The sequence below is a fragment of the Salarias fasciatus genome, chromosome 18, assembly GCF_902148845.1.
Source record: "Salarias fasciatus chromosome 18, fSalaFa1.1, whole genome shotgun sequence".
Classification (NCBI taxonomy): Eukaryota; Metazoa; Chordata; class Actinopteri; order Blenniiformes; family Blenniidae; genus Salarias; species Salarias fasciatus.
In genome coordinates this window covers 19,145,471-19,160,855 of record NC_043762.1, presented here as the reverse complement: position 1 = coordinate 19,160,855, position 15,385 = coordinate 19,145,471, and the positions used below count along the sequence as shown (strand labels likewise).

Sequence of the window (15,385 nt, the reverse complement as noted above, 5' to 3'; positions counted from 1 at the left end):
AGCTGGGATTGCTCTGTTACATTCTGTATGTGGATAATGTTGTTCATCTCTAATCATCTAAAAGTCCACAACAGAGAATCAGAGATGTTGGAAACAATGAACCACGAAGACACAGTAGCAAAATTCATGTTGAAAAATATTTTAGAAATTTGATATATTTTGTCCAACAAATATTTTCTGAACTTGCGAAAATAGATTTGACTATTTAAAAAAATGCAATTTTCTACACCATATCAGAATTATTTTATAATTAAACCTTATTTCGATTTGGTTTAACTAAATAATATTTTATTTATTCTATCAATAAGAGTGAATTCATTGAAAAACTGAAGATATGAACCCAAATTTGATGGAAAAAATGGATAATCGTCACATCTAATTAATAATTTTTGGCAACCTTTATGTAGTGATCTTAAGAAAATCCTCTGTTTATCCCTCAAAGGCTCAAAGTAAGACTCCAGGTCAACTTAATTTTTTCCAGTCATCCATTCCAACAAAAACAGACTTCTCTCAACTCATCAAGCAGCTGCAAAAGGTACAGGTGGTGTCAAAAGCACACTGTTTTATGCATTCCAACACTCATTTTATAAACTGGAAAAATAATTTTATTTTCTCTGATTGGGTGAGAATGCAGGATAGATGATTGCCTGCCTCTCTGTGTTTGACTATAGTGGTGGGACGCCAACCTGTACAAGATGTACATTGCTTTCTGTCCATTGTAAACAAGATGAGCTCCACCCGCCAGTTACACTGTTTGACAAAGTGGTATGAGAGATCTCTGGATTACAGGATGGAAAAACAGACAAACTCTTTGAAGCTTCTATGATTGAACCCAGATTGCCTGCCCTTAAAAAAAATCTTATGCCTATAACATCGCAGATACATACACTTGGGGCTTTATGTATTATCGGACTTTATTTACTTATGTGCTTTTTTTTTATTGTGTTCAAAAGATTTTTTTTGTTCAGGAAAAAATGAGCAACCTGGACAACTTCTGTCCCTGAAGCGAAGGATGAACTGAAAATATGAATAAAAAGAGCTTTTCACATTTTATCATTGCATTCTAGAAGTCATTGCAAATAATCACCAATCTTAAAGTTTAGTAAATGTTTTTTTTATTATTATTATTTATCAGAGTAACACTGGAAGAAAAAGAAAGAAACTCGGAACCTTTGTGTTTGTGAGCGTGCGTATTGCCCGGACCGTCAGTGTGTTACACAGGAAGCGATTGAAGTTAGCTCGAGAGGCAGCTTGTATTAAATACTATCTGTGGAGTGTTTTGTTCAGCTATTGTTTTAAACAGTTTGTAATAGAATTATAACCATTAATCAACATGTTGATCAAAGTTAAGGTAAGACGTGTTTCTTATGTTTCTCAGTTTTCACCACATCTCGTCTTGGTTTTGGCTCCGTTAATTTCTTTCAGGGCCTCGCGCAGAATTTAAACTGACTTCTGTTAAATTTGATTCCATTAAAATGTTAAAAACAGACATCCACGCGACATTTATTGTTGCTGTTTCGGATTATTAGCCGTCAACATAAGCTGTCTGTAAATCGGCGATGACCTCTTTCTTCTTATATTTCCGATTCTACATTGTAATTCGCACGGGTTTAGCTTCGTTTACGTTTAGCTATTCAAAAAAGTGAAGTGCTTTCGGGAGGAGCAGTGTTATCGACACAGCGGGATCGTCCTGCTTTAAACATGAAATAATTTAATGGGTTGAAAATGATGGGAGACTAAATTTTCTCTGTAATCGTGTGAAAGTATTAGAACTGCCACAAGAGACCGAAAATTATTGATATATCTGCAAAATATCCACTATTGTGCATCTACTTTAAATGCATCATTCGATGGGTAGATTTTCCTAAAAGTAAGGAATGTGTTTTGAGAAATTCTTAAATTGTGTCAATTTTCTGAGCACATAATCATTGCAACTCTTTTGAAAATTACCCTTATGTTACTGTAAATAATCCTTTTTTTTATTGATGTTTCAGACTCTCACTGGAAAAGAAATAGAGATCGACATTGAGCCCACAGACAAGGTAACACCTAGAAGTAAAAAGTCTTTCAGAAGCAGCTGTAGTGACCGTGCATCATTTCTAAATGTCTTGTCTGTTGTTGATCATAAGGTGGAGCGAATTAAAGAACGGGTGGAGGAGAAGGAAGGGATCCCTCCGCAGCAACAGCGACTCATCTACAGTGGAAAACAGATGTAAGTCACTCTCGCTCCCCACAGGTTTAAGCTTGAAGGTTTCTCCTCTGAACTCCCTGTTATATTCTCCACAGGAATGATGAGAAGACGGCAGCAGACTACAAGATCCAGGGAGGCTCGGTGCTCCACCTTGTGTTGGCGCTAAGGGGAGGGTCGTCGCTCCACAGAGGCTGCATACAGCCCCCCTCCTCATGAGGCGCTGACCGTCGGAGCCCGCAGAGTGCCATCACTTTAGATGTCTGTCACAGCACAGAAATCTGGAAATCCTCTGCTCCCGGGCCAACGCAAACAAACCAAACAACAGAAGAAGGACATTCTGATTCCTTTCTAGATGTTTTCTTTTTTTTTTTTTTTTGACAGTTTAAGAGCACTGTGGTCTTTCTGCTTGTGAATAAATGCTGAAGTTGATACGAATGTCTTCTTTGCACATCATGTGTCTCCATACCTTTTGGGGACAGTTCTCTGATTTATATTAATTTCCGTCATTGTTTGAAACTCTAAATCGTAATTGGTTTCTTCACCTGTCCTGTTCCTAATGTTATGGTTGGTTGTTTTTCTCTGAGCATTCATACCAGAACAAAACACACGTGACTGCTGCGGATTATGAAAACTGATTTCACTTGGTTTTTATTAGAAAACAACTTGAGACTGAAGATTCAAAGTCGATCTCGACAGCTGACGATGTTCTCTCCTGTTTCCGTTACATTTGAGTCAAGGTGGCGATATGCAACAGTCTGGTAGAAATTTCTTTTCAAATTTATACGAAGCACCGGTGCCGACATGCATGTTTCCTCAGATTATTAATGCTGGCTTCATCTCGGGGTTTGTTTTCAACCCTTGTCCTCAAACAAACGGTTGTGTCTCACAAAGTCTTAAAACTCAGTTGTGCTTTTACATATAATATCGAAAATATACATATCGTAAGCAATACTTCTTTTCTTCTTCTTCTCGCATCACTTTACACAGTACTCAGAAATTAAAATAACTCTCTCGGAGCCTCTGTAAACAACAGACACGGTGCCACTGCTCACAAAAAGCAAGTATTGCTTGTATGGGGATGATACAAACATGGGTATAATTTATATTTAAATATTCTTGGCCTCAAAATATGATTAAAGAAGGAATGAAAGGCACAGGGGAATGAATTAGGGTGGTCTGAGTAACAGAAGGCAAGTTAAGTGCAGCACATAAGGTAGTGTTTAAATCCTTCCAGTTCGAATGCATATCTTTGTCTTCATAAATAAAATCAAGTATACTGGATCCATGAGATTCCTGCTGAAGGTTGCGGCTCATTAAGAGTTTCCCCCGCTTTGAAAGAGTGAGCGCATGGAGTGAAGTATGGGGGGTTGATCCAGTGGCTTACACCGATTGGAGCCGCCAAGTTTCTACAATTCCGGAGTGAAACACTTGAATACAATCAGATGTAGCAGCTTGTAAACAAAGAACCTGAATGCCACCTAATGGACAACATTTCAAAGTACAGTAGTGATTGCAACCCCACCCCAAATAAAACAAGTTTTTTTTTTTTTTGTTTTTTTTTCTTTCTTAAATTATACCTGTTTGCTGAAATCACATTAACACTTCCAGGGAGTGGGAGAAAAATGTGACTCCAACAAAAATGAAAACCGTTGAGCTGAGAAACGGCAGCCTGTGCTGCAGTCACGACGCTGCTGGAGGGCGGCCAGCTGCCGTCACGGCGCCGGGAAGGAGTCCACCTGGACCGTGTCCTGGACCGCTGATCCCTGGCTGCTGCTGTACGACAAGCGGATTCTCATTTTCAGATTAACCTGAAATCAGAGACGGGAGACGAAGACGAAGATATAACCAGATGTTTTCTTCTCTCGACTTCCCTGACAAACGCTGTGAAGCGTGATGTTTGGAGGACTGCAGGATGAGGGATCAATAGACTGAGTTATTTGCATTCCGCACTCACCTTGCTTGGGTTGTTGAGCATCACTACCTGCGTGACTTTAGCGGCGCCTCGAGCGGGAAGCGAGTCGCCGCTGGGGGCCTTCATGTGTAACTGGACGCTCTGCGGAGGGAATCAGACGAAGCAGGTGGAGTTCAGGTAACATCTGCTGCAGTGACGGTTCCCTGACACATCACCACGGCAACTGGGACTGACAACTACCAGGAGGAAGTGTACTTCAGCAACACGAAAGCCTCTCAATGCAGTCCCAGCAATTAAAGAAATAACTGACTAAATAAGCAAAGTGTTGCATTGTTTCTATGATTTATTACTTCATTAACCAGGTCAGTATTTATCTTTGACACCATGATCGATAAATGCAAAATCACAGCTGACATTTGTTCCAGTTCATTTTCATGTGTGTAAACGTAGCAGCGGCCCACTTCTCCTGTTTGACCAGCTCCTCCTCTGTGTTCAGTCTCCCGCTCATCGTCGGCACCGAGCCATCGAAAATCCTTTGTGTAAGTAGAATGTAAATTCCTTGGCAAGTCAATAAAACCATCGCGTCTCAGGCAGAAAGCCGGTCGTGGCAGCAGCTGCCTTTGTGCTCTGAAGCAACACAAACTGGTCAGGAGTGAACAAACAGGCTTTCCAACTCGCGGGGCCGACACCTTGTTCCCTGTGACACATGGAAACTACAGAACACGTGACCGGATCGAAATACAATCTAAGATATAATTAACCTGATTTTATGACCTTTTTTTTTTTTTTTTCCTTTTTTAAAGTTCTAGAAAGTTAAAGATCAGATAAGTACCGTGCAGGCGCATCTCCTCTGATGTGTCTTTCTGAGTGAATGTCATGTCTGGTTTGAGTTCTCGAGTCGTGACACGAACCTTGGGCACGGCCGCCTGCAGGGTGAAGCTGCTGATGTCCGAGTCGGTGGAATTGGAGGCTGTCAGTGTGACCGTCAGGCCCGAGTCCGACTGCTTCTCACAGCTTAGTGTCAAACTCACTCCGGCCTTGTCGTACACGGTGACCGTGGGAGCTGCGGAGGAGGGAGATGTGAAGAAATGCTGCATGTATTCAACGCTGGGATCACGATCTTAATCTTAGGGGGCGGACCTGGTGCGAGGGGGATGGGATCGAGGCCCCCCAACAGGTCCAGGAGGTCTCCTCCGGCGGCGCCGGCTGAGCCGCTGGACTGGGGGGGTCCGCCGCCGCCTCCCGTTGAGGGGGGCTGCAGGGGCTCCTCCGTGCTGCTCAGGAGGTCCAGCAGGTCACAGACCTGAACAGCAGCACAGAGTGAAGGAGAACGTCGTGTTCAAACCTCCTCCGACTGCGTCGCCGGAGAAACGCTGACAGCAGTATAATGTGGTCTACCTGGCCGGCAGGCTGCGCCGGCTGCTGCGGCTCTCCCTGTTTCACTCTGACCGGCTGAACCTCCTTCACCGCCTCTCCTGTCGACTCCCCGTTGGTGTGACCCGGGGAGTTCTTCTCAATCACTGGCATCCGCTCCAGCACCGCCGCCCTGTTGACGGAGAGAGCGCCTTCAGAGCCACAGTGAAAGAAGAGGACGGGCGGATTTCACTTGTTCAGCCGCTGCACCTCATGTGGTCGTATTTTTTGAAGAGAGCGTTGTACTCCACAGCCCTCTGCTGGAGCTCCACGTCGATGCAGCTGCCGTAGATGCTGACGATGCTTCTGATGCGACTGGAAGGGGATGAAGAGGAACGCCGAGCATTTAAACTCCTTGTTTAATCATGTGAGACACACTGAAAAATATGTTTTTTTTCTTCTCCTCAGAAAGAATGGAGTCTTTTGGGCAGATTCTTGCGTGTGCTCCACGCACGCTCGCTCGCTGCAGGATAAACAGACGACTTCTTACTCCACATTCTCGGTGATCCTGGTGCTGAGCTTCATGGTGGCGGTGAGAGCGAAGCCTCGGGTCGCCGGGGACGACATGTGGGACTGCAGGACCGTTTCCAGGGCGTCCAGGACGTCGTCCTCCGACACCTGAGCACCGGACAGACCAGCAGAGCCTGAAAACCGCTGTCGTTTTGTTTTCGTATCAAAAAGCAGAAAAATAACTCGGATGATTTTCATGATATTCATATATTCTAGAGATATTGTGGCGATTGTCTAGAAATTATAAGCAGAGCTTGACAGTTATTTCATTACTGTTGGATCATAGATTTTGTGTCGCGCTCAACAAAAAACAAATATGTGTGTAAAAAAAAAAAAAAAAGAATTGCTGAGCGGTTTGTGTGTACCTGCACAGGCTCAGCCTCCTGGCAGTCTCCCTTCAGCAGCAGGTCTCCGTACTCTCCGATGCACCAGCACGCCACCTGGACCAGAGATTGCTGCACACACACACATATACACACACACACACACAATTCTCAGAACTGCGCCTGGACATTACGGTCGGCGCCAACATTCACAGAGTGATGCTTCACGGTTCTGTTGGATTGGCTCAGAAAGCAGTTTGGAACGTCAGAGCCAAATATTCCCCCAATTCACGGTTTTGTGTTGTTTTTTTTTTTCAACGTGGTGGAAGATGAGGAACGGCGTCGCACGGCAGACGACCGCACGGCTGCTCATCTGACAGAAGATCCAAAAATAAACCTGGTTGCATCAGCCGGTTTCAGACTGAAAGCCCAGCCGTCCTCTCGGCCGCGGCGCCGCTCTGCGCGGCGCAGAAGTCAGGAAGGTTTCTCAGAAAGGAGACGGATTGCGAGACATCCAACAGTACTTGTGTTTAAAATTATCCAACGCTATATAGCTCAGAACACTTAATTCCTTAAATAAATCACATGTGTGCGTCCTAAACTGAAAACTTTCTGGTAGTACTGTGAACATGGCCGCTGCAGACTTTCCCATTCTGTTCATTAGTTAAAAAAAATTTTTTTTTGTAATTTTCCTACAAAAATAATGAATTGCATTTCTTATCCATGTGTATACAGGCTCACTGTATTTTTCTCTCTAGATTAGTATATTTTTAACATCTCTCATCCTATGCTTGACAGAGTTTATTTATCTCAAACGTAAGATTGAGTACTCACACACACACACACACACCTGGTGTGTCTGTTCTGCACCAGTCCAGCTATCAGTTCAAACTGATGAGGCTGCGCGAGGCACATTACGTTGATCTAAACATATAAAATCAAAGCCGACGCTGGTTTCACGGATCCTGCGATCACATTCACTCAGCCGCTGGGTGTGTACGGCATGAGGTCGGCGGTTTTGGTGCACATTTGATAACTGCTCATCCACGTCCGCAGAGCATCCCAGAGTTCGCCTGCAGACCTTTGCTCCATCGGTGTTTACAGCTGCCAGGACGAAGCGGTTTGAACAGCACGTGAAAAGCAATTACAGATGGATCTGTTTTAAATGAAAGGATAAAAGCAGAACTACGGCAAAATTCCAATTCCAAAAAAATCTGAGCTGCCTTTAGGGCACACGAGTTTTAATCTGTGTGTCGGAAAAAGATATGATTTCCTCTGCAGCCTGACGGTGAAAGGTCCCGACCCACAGACCTGAGAGATGTCGGTGATCAGGGCGCGGTACAGCTTGTGGACGGTGTAGGAGTGCAGCTCGGAGGTGTTGGTGATGAGCTGGATCAGGTTGGGGACCGTTTCGTCTCTTACGTCGCCCCCTGCCTGTCAGAGTGGGAGTCACACAGAAACGCACTCACCAAACCTCATTAGCTCGGACAGCTGGTTGGAGTATTTAGGTCACGCTACATTTTCTCCCAGACACAATGGCCGCACTCGCAGCACATTTCCATAACAATTCACCATAAAGGACATTTACAAAGGATTAACCCCTAATTCAAGCCACACATCCACCATTACCGTTTCTGTAAACCTGTTGTGCCATCTATCGTGAGGAGAAATCACTACAAATAAACAGTTTGAGCTATTTTATGAAGAAACAAAACATATGATACAGAAAGGTGCAATAAAAGCGGCATTAGTCCAGCATAAGAAGCCTTTTGAGAACCTTTGTTTAAAAGCAGGAGCATCGCATCTTGTGTCAAATGTATTAAAAAAAACAAAACAAAACAAAACAGCATTTTACTTGTGTGCAGCCGTCACTAATTCAGTCTAAATTTATCTCTACTCAGTGTGCTCAGAATTAGAAAGCTTGTCGTGAGGAGGCGGGAAAAAAAAAAAAGGGAGCAGGTGAGCGGCTGAGTCAGTTTACCGTGGTGAGGACATGCAGGATGGTGTCAATGTGCCAGCGCTGGGAGGGCGCATACCTGACAGAGACAGAGACACACACAGCTCACTCAGTGCTGCTTGAGTGTGAGGAACTCACACACATACACACACACACACACGCACGCACACACATTTTCTGCATTTGTATCCCTTCATTGGCGAGGCACACATACAGCTGTCTAGCGCCTAAAGACAAAGGGCCATTCATCGTTACGCTTTCTGCTCGAGGAGCGAGATTATCACCGCGAGTGGAGACAGACACAGAGTGAGACACGGAGCTGCGCACAGTCGATAATTCAGACACACACACACACACACACACCTTTCTGTTACAGCTCCAACATTTAAAACAGCTGCATCACATTTACTGTGCGCGTTGTCGTCGTGGTGTGATTATACAAAAAAACGCCAATCCCAGCTTCGGCACAGGACAGCACACTGAACGTGTTCACATGCATGAGCGCGAAGCGTGTGTGTGCGCCTCCATGCACAGATCAGGGCCTCGAACGCACCTTTCGGCCGCGTTGAAAATACCGCTGGCCGTTTGGCTGCGCAGTTCGGGGGGGCAGGAGGAGAGGAAGAGGAGCAGTTCCTTCATCATGGAGCGGATGTTGGAGGCTGACACCAGAGCCAGGGAGAGCTCCAAGGCACGGCTAGACGGCACCGGGCACAGTGTTAGCCACGCTGCGTGCATCGGTCAACACCACTGAGAGACAAGACTCGAACTTCGTTTATAACAAAATGCACAAAATCCATGACTGAACAGAACTGAAGTTGTATTTCGTGTACAGATTCCTTTCAAGGTAAAAGTTACCGCTTCACAGATGCATCCTGGTCCTTCAGGCAATCGACAATGGTCCCCCTGTGGCGCTGCACTGCATTGTGGTCCGTCACAACAATCTTCTGAAGAGACGTCATGGCAATATATCTGAAAGTCAATGAGAGACAGACTGAAGTAGGTTTTGGAGATTTTCTTCTAAGACTGAACGAAGCCCTGGTTTGAATCACGTGGGGGGAATTTCTGCGTGGAGTTTGCATGATCCTCTGATGTGTGCGTGGCGACTCGCCAGTCGGTATGAATGCAAGTGTCTTATTGTCTAAAAAACTGAATGTATTTGATGAATATATCATTAAAATAATGTGTAGCTGTGAAGTGACAACAACGACTCGGCGTCTGGAAAAAGTTAATTTCCTCATCTTGCCGAGATAAATAATTTATCTTTCCACTTGGGATAAGTAATTGGCTCATCAAGTATTCATGTGGAGACGGGAGCTGCGTCATCCAGGTGGGCGGGTCTCGCAGGAACAAACCAGTCCTCTCACCGTCACCCGGGGGGCCTGCAGGCCGGAACCAGACAGACCTGTCTGCCCTCAAGTCCCCCATGGGGATAAACCCAAAAAAATAACAACACAGCAAAAACCCCAAAGAGTCTCTCACTGGAGAACAACATGGCCTGAATATGAGACGGGCAGTGACCTTCCAGAGCGGCTCGGGGGAAAGTAATTACTTAGTTAGCTGGGATGATAACAGCCTGTTGAGAGGCAGCAGCGAGTTCGCCGTCAGCCTTGAAAGGTGACATGACCCTGAGAGATAAGAGCGAAAGGCGGGAACGGTGCAGAGAGGGAGAGGGAAAAACACACCCACCGAATGTTCCTGTCATTGTTGAGAAGAAATCGTCCCAGGATGTTGACAGCCAGTACCTGTGGCACAGCGACAGCGAGCACACAGCAGTTATTTAGGGACGGCAGCGTCGTTCCTTTCCTGTCCCCGCGGCGAGCTGTGGGATCGGCTTCTCACCCTGAGGCCGCTTTCTGACTTGATGTCGAGGACGGTGAGAACAGTCTCGTACAGCACGGCGTTGCCCACAGTCTTGGTGCTGTCAGTGTTGGTCGCCACCTGCGTCGGACATCACAGCACATCGGCGCAACATATGTGTTGAAAACGTGCGTGTAGATGTGAATGTGTGAAATATGTTTTTTTCCAATCGTCTGTAAAATATTTTGTGTTGCAATTTGTTCTCTCAAAGGCATTATTTCATTTCAGAATGACTGAAGAGGACATAAGACAATGATATTTTCAGAACGTGGACGTCAAACCTGAGCCAGAAGGTCGTTCATGGCGTCGCTCGCCGATTCGTTGTTGCGACCGAGAATCCTCAGCAACCTCAAGATGCGTACCTGCAGGTGGAGGCGAGAGGGAAAGAACAGATGGACGCGTTATTTTGGTACAACGAATCAGGAGAAACGACGCAAAGACGAGATGGTGAGTGTGTGTGTGTGTGTGTGAGACACACTCAAGACTTGGAGAAAACATGCCAAAAGTTTGTTTTCACAGATTTTAAAAAAAGTGAAGAAAAAGAAAAAGAAAAAACATTTACACTCACGCTGCAAATCACGTTATTTGATGTGGGAGTTGGACTGACCTGAAGGAAGGGATCGCTGATTCCCGCCACATCATGCTCCGGAGAATAACCGGAAATGACCAGACCTTTCATGATCTGAACCAGATCAGGCACTGTCTGCAGAAAACACGGCATAAACTCATTACAACACAAATTACAGACAATCAAGTGTGTGTGTGTGTGTGTATGAGTCCTATGTACTTTTCTGAATCGCTCGAGTGTTTCTGGGCTCCGCTCACACAGCTCAGTGATGAGCACCACGGCGCCGTGCAGCACACCTGACGGGAGCAGCAGATGGAGATTCGTTAGGAAAAGAGCAGGTTGAGGACGAGCTGGTCGTTTCAGCTGCGGGTAAAGATTCGCTCACCGTGGTTCTTTTCAGAAAGCAGCGAACGAGCGGCCGGGGCGAAAAGCTCTCCGAGATCGTGGACTTTTCTCACAATGTGAACGGCGCACAAAGCAGCCTAAAAGAAGAGTGAAGCCGCTCATCAGCAGTGTTGCATCATGGGTACAGTGAGACCAGACTAGATGAAGGTGTTTAATGTAATGACTCCACCACGAGACAACGTATAATTTTTTTTTATGTTACAGATATGACAAACGAATCACAAAACTTGAGGCTTTCAGAGAAACACACCTTCTTCTTGATGTAGGAGTTGGAGGATCGGAGCAGCCTGTCGATCTCCGGCGCCAGATCTCTGCACATCTCGGCTGAGCCCATGCAGGCCAGCGTGCACAGAGCCAGGGACTGCACGTACTGGTTACTGTTGGAGAGGTCGCTGAAGCACAGACACAGAGAGACACGCCGATGACGAGGCGGCTCTCTGAGTGTTTAAACAGGATTATTCACGCGACGTTATCCTCCGTTCTGTTTATCTGAAAACACACTGCTAACAATATCGGCAGATAAAAGATGTCTGACGTGCACACAGCTGTAAGTTCACATGAATGACAGAACATATGTTTTAATTTTGTAATTCTAATCTTGCACTTTCTGAGAAAATACATACAGGGAATTTTTTCCGCCTTGACAAGATGTTAGCAATGGAAACATGCAAATGCATTTCAGTTCAACTGGCGTTTGGCTCATCCTCACTTCTTAATGGAGTTTGTGATGAGCAGGCTGGCGTCCTGCTTCTCGTCCAGCAGCATCATGGCTCCCAGGTACCCCACACGCTTCTCACTGTAGCGCGAGCTGGCTATCATGCGCACGCACTCCATCTAGTGATAAAAGCAACAACTCTTAGCAATGCGGAGCAACTTCCAAGTACCGAGACTGCTGGCGCCCCGGGGGCAATTCTCCTCTCTTTAACCGCTCCAACTGGAAGTCAGTGTGAGCTCGGAGAGCAGCAGCAGTCCTCAGGCTGGACGCACTCGGTGGCCCACTTCCAATCTCCACCCCCACAGACTTCGCTCGAGGGATTTAACCACAATTTAACAGTTGTAAAATCAGAGAAAACATCAGCGACCTCTCAAGTCAACAAGTGCAAAGCAATGACATGCTCTGCTCATGTATTGTTGAGACTTGTGCTACAAAGCAGTGCTCAGGATGTCCATATGAGTGGTTAGTGCTGCTTTGGCCTGTATACTGCAGCCTCTTTCCAGCCCACGTTCAACCCAAATGAACCCATGACAGGCATTAGGCAAAAAGAATCCACCCACCTGACCAAAGTGAGCGGGGTAACCCAGCATGTGCACGTAAAGCAGCTTGGCCAAGTTGTGCGACCGCCCGCCATTGTCGGCTTGCCTGAACTGCGCCCGGATGGCCGCGCACTCCCTCTGGATGACGCCTCGCTCCTCACACTGCGTCCTGGCAGACCTGATGGCCCGGATCATCTCCTGGAGGGGCACCGACGGAGACATGGCTGTGTACGTGCGCGGTGGTGGTGGGGTGATGGAGGATCGCGTTGATATAAGGAAACAAGAAAACAATTTAAGCACATTGGTAGCACATGTCACTCCTTTGTTTTCACAATCACATCACATCAATCTTATTTCCTAAAACTGAACACTGCATTAATGCATAGTTTTGTCTTTTCATCCACAAACTGCGTTTTTCACACTTTAATTCATTCTCATCACTGCACTGTAAAGCAGTTCTTTCGGGTAACAGCCAAAGTTCCTTTTGCTTGTGTAAACTGCTGCTGTGTGACTTATAGCTGAGGCAAAAATAACAGTATTATCTCTGATGTGCTCGCTTTCCCAACCTGGCCGCCTGTAAAATACAGAATTTATAAGAAGCTTTACGGGTCACCTTCGATGTCTCCATAAACCATGCTGCTCAGTATGTCTCTGAAATACTGATGTGAATGTTCGTGACCCCGAGGTCAGGCACGGTGACAAAACATGGCGACTCTGCAGGATTATGGCGAGGGCTTCCAAACTGTGAAATTCTGCCTTCAAAAAATTAGACTGAAAAGTGATATATATTCTATAGGGCTATCATTCACAAGACGCCTGCCTAAGTCTCACTCTATCCTTACCATTTTATTTGCCCTTTACAAATTCTTCTCTTCTTTTGTCTCAGTTTATATTGATTTTTCACATGTTGGAAACTTGAAGAGCATTTTGTGACACAGTCTTGATGTGTGATCTATAGGTAAAGCATCACTACTGTGTCATCATTATTACCTAGGGCGTTAAACCATATGATGAAACCCTCGTGGCAGTGCTGGAGAGCCACACACTGTGTTGTAAATGGATTATTACCACAAACCAAACATCACAGCAGCAGCAGCAGCAGCAGCAGCAGCAGCAGCATTGTCTGCTGTGTATTTCACTTCCTGCACCCACAGCTCCAGGTGTGTGTTCAAGCTAATCACTAAAAACCCAGAAGAACCATTTAATTTCTCCAAACACACCAGATCACCTGGCTGTTCCGGTAAACTAGTCCGCGCCACCGAAACTAGTGAGAAGTTGACTAAACCGGCCGTTTCTTCTTCACCTGCGGCGGTGTTATTCACTAGCTTCCAAACTAGAAAACTTACTCCCTCCTGCCCGTATCTGCGTTATTTCGACGTCGGTCAAAAGGCGCCGGGGTTAAAAACAAAGTTGAGGAGACAGTGGAAGAGGCAGGTCGGTGATCCCAGCCTGGGACTCGAACCGACCGAACCGAGCTAACCTTGCAGATGCTGTCAGTAGAGGACAGTCGAGCTAAAACAGCTAGCTCAGTTAGCATGACAGCCCGTTTACCTTCAGTGGTTTACACTTCAAAATGACGGCCTACCTTTAAAATGTGCAGAGAAGCCAGTATTTATTTAAAAAGAAAAAAAAAAATACCCGTTCAGCCGACCGCACAGCGATACTCCACTCCGCAGCAGTCAGATGGCCCAAATACTGAGAGCCATAGAAATGAACGAGACGACATTTACCGCACCACTTCCGGTCAGGACTTTCAACATAAAGGCTTCTAGGTTTCTGATGAGGAAATGAAACGGTAGTGTGGTGGTTACCACAGGACCACTTCACCCGAAACCAGAGCTTCCCAAGACCACAAGACCAAAAGACCAAGACTTTAAACAGAAACCAAATCAAGACCAATATTGTGGAAATGTAGTCATGAGACCACAACCACGCCACTGCTCTGGCCTCAGAAGAATGGTGTTTGAGTCTGAGCTGGGCCTTTGAGTTTGCTTGTACTTCATGTGCATGAGTACTCACTGACTTTATGTGTTACACACATATAAAGCATGTTTTCCCATGCATCCCTGAGCACGGAGAGACAGTCTGGCGTGCCAGGCCAGCCATGCCCATGCACAGCTGCAATCAGCTGGTGCTGATTCCTGGGGATGGACGGATGGATGAATGAATGTAGCAATGCTAAATAATATGTCCATATAAAAAATGTACCAGTACAAGCATGGACTTATTACTCTGAAAAAACAAAACTGTAAGACATGCCATGGTATCAAGGTTCACGTTTCTGTCATACAGTTGATTTCAGTCAGAATTGAGTAGTTGTTTAGGAAAGAAAGACATGAGTTTCATGGTTCACAGACACTTTGTCTCAAGCACAGCCATGCTTGAATATCAGTCTTCATGTCTGGAGTTTGCATGTTCTCTCTGTGGTTCCTCTTGCATTATGAAAGAAGCGCTGCGTATTGGGAACTCAATATGGTCCTGCAGTGTTTTTGTCTTTGCATGCAGTGTGTTTGCTTTAGTTTGTGACAACTAAAATGTTGATAATGTACATGAACAGAAGCATTTTATGCATCTAAATTAATAAGCAACACTGGGATTACAAGTCACTAAAAGTACCAAAGTTGCTTCAGAGAAGAATACTTTCAGTTGTCTTTCCATTCCTCCCTGGTCCAGATGTATGTTTCTGGTGGTTGGATAAATCCTCCCATTGTGCTGCCTTACTTGAACGCACGTGATGGTGTTATTGTGAAGTCAGAAACCAGTTTCCAGTCTCGGTGTGTCTGGTAGGTTTTCTTGACCCACTGCAGCTCGTCATACCTGACAGAGACTTCCGCAATGTGATCCCTCACTGTGAGCAGACTCCGCCCTCTCCAGGCCAGGCACAACAGGTGGATGAAACATTGATGAAGAAGGGGGAATATTTCCATACAAAACTTAGAGAACATGATTGCATTCCAGCTATAGAACAGCAGCTCTGTTTTGAACAGATGTGCAC

At 45.6% G+C, this 15,385-nt stretch overlaps 2 protein-coding genes across 2 annotated transcripts; one reads left to right on the top strand and one right to left on the bottom strand.

The window, feature by feature from the left end:
* Nucleotides 1–1,195: 1,195 nt before the first annotated feature.
* nedd8l (NEDD8 ubiquitin like modifier, like) lies at nt 1,196–2,620 on the top strand. The gene is made up of 4 exons (XM_030114994.1): nt 1,196–1,351; nt 1,995–2,042; nt 2,130–2,212; nt 2,287–2,620. Exons 1-4 carry the CDS (start codon nt 1,334–1,336, stop codon nt 2,405–2,407), a joined length of 270 nt encoding a protein of 89 aa, XP_029970854.1. The 5' UTR covers nt 1,196–1,333; the 3' UTR covers nt 2,408–2,620.
* A 536-nt stretch (nt 2,621–3,156) lies between these two features.
* Nucleotides 3,157–14,074, bottom strand: ap1g2 (adaptor related protein complex 1 subunit gamma 2). The gene is made up of 22 exons (XM_030114992.1): nt 13,976–14,074; nt 12,412–12,614; nt 11,846–11,970; nt 11,387–11,528; nt 11,117–11,213; nt 10,951–11,027; nt 10,771–10,866; nt 10,445–10,525; nt 10,146–10,244; nt 9,993–10,048; nt 9,162–9,275; nt 8,860–9,000; nt 8,331–8,385; nt 7,661–7,783; nt 6,392–6,481; nt 6,007–6,134; nt 5,727–5,831; nt 5,502–5,649; nt 5,244–5,406; nt 5,015–5,166; nt 4,146–4,244; nt 3,157–3,999 (listed from the first exon to the last, which is right to left on the bottom strand). Exons 2-22 carry the CDS (start codon nt 12,610–12,612, stop codon nt 3,904–3,906), a joined length of 2,388 nt encoding a protein of 795 aa, XP_029970852.1. The 5' UTR covers nt 12,613–12,614; nt 13,976–14,074; the 3' UTR covers nt 3,157–3,903.
* Nucleotides 14,075–15,385: the final 1,311 nt, after the last annotated feature.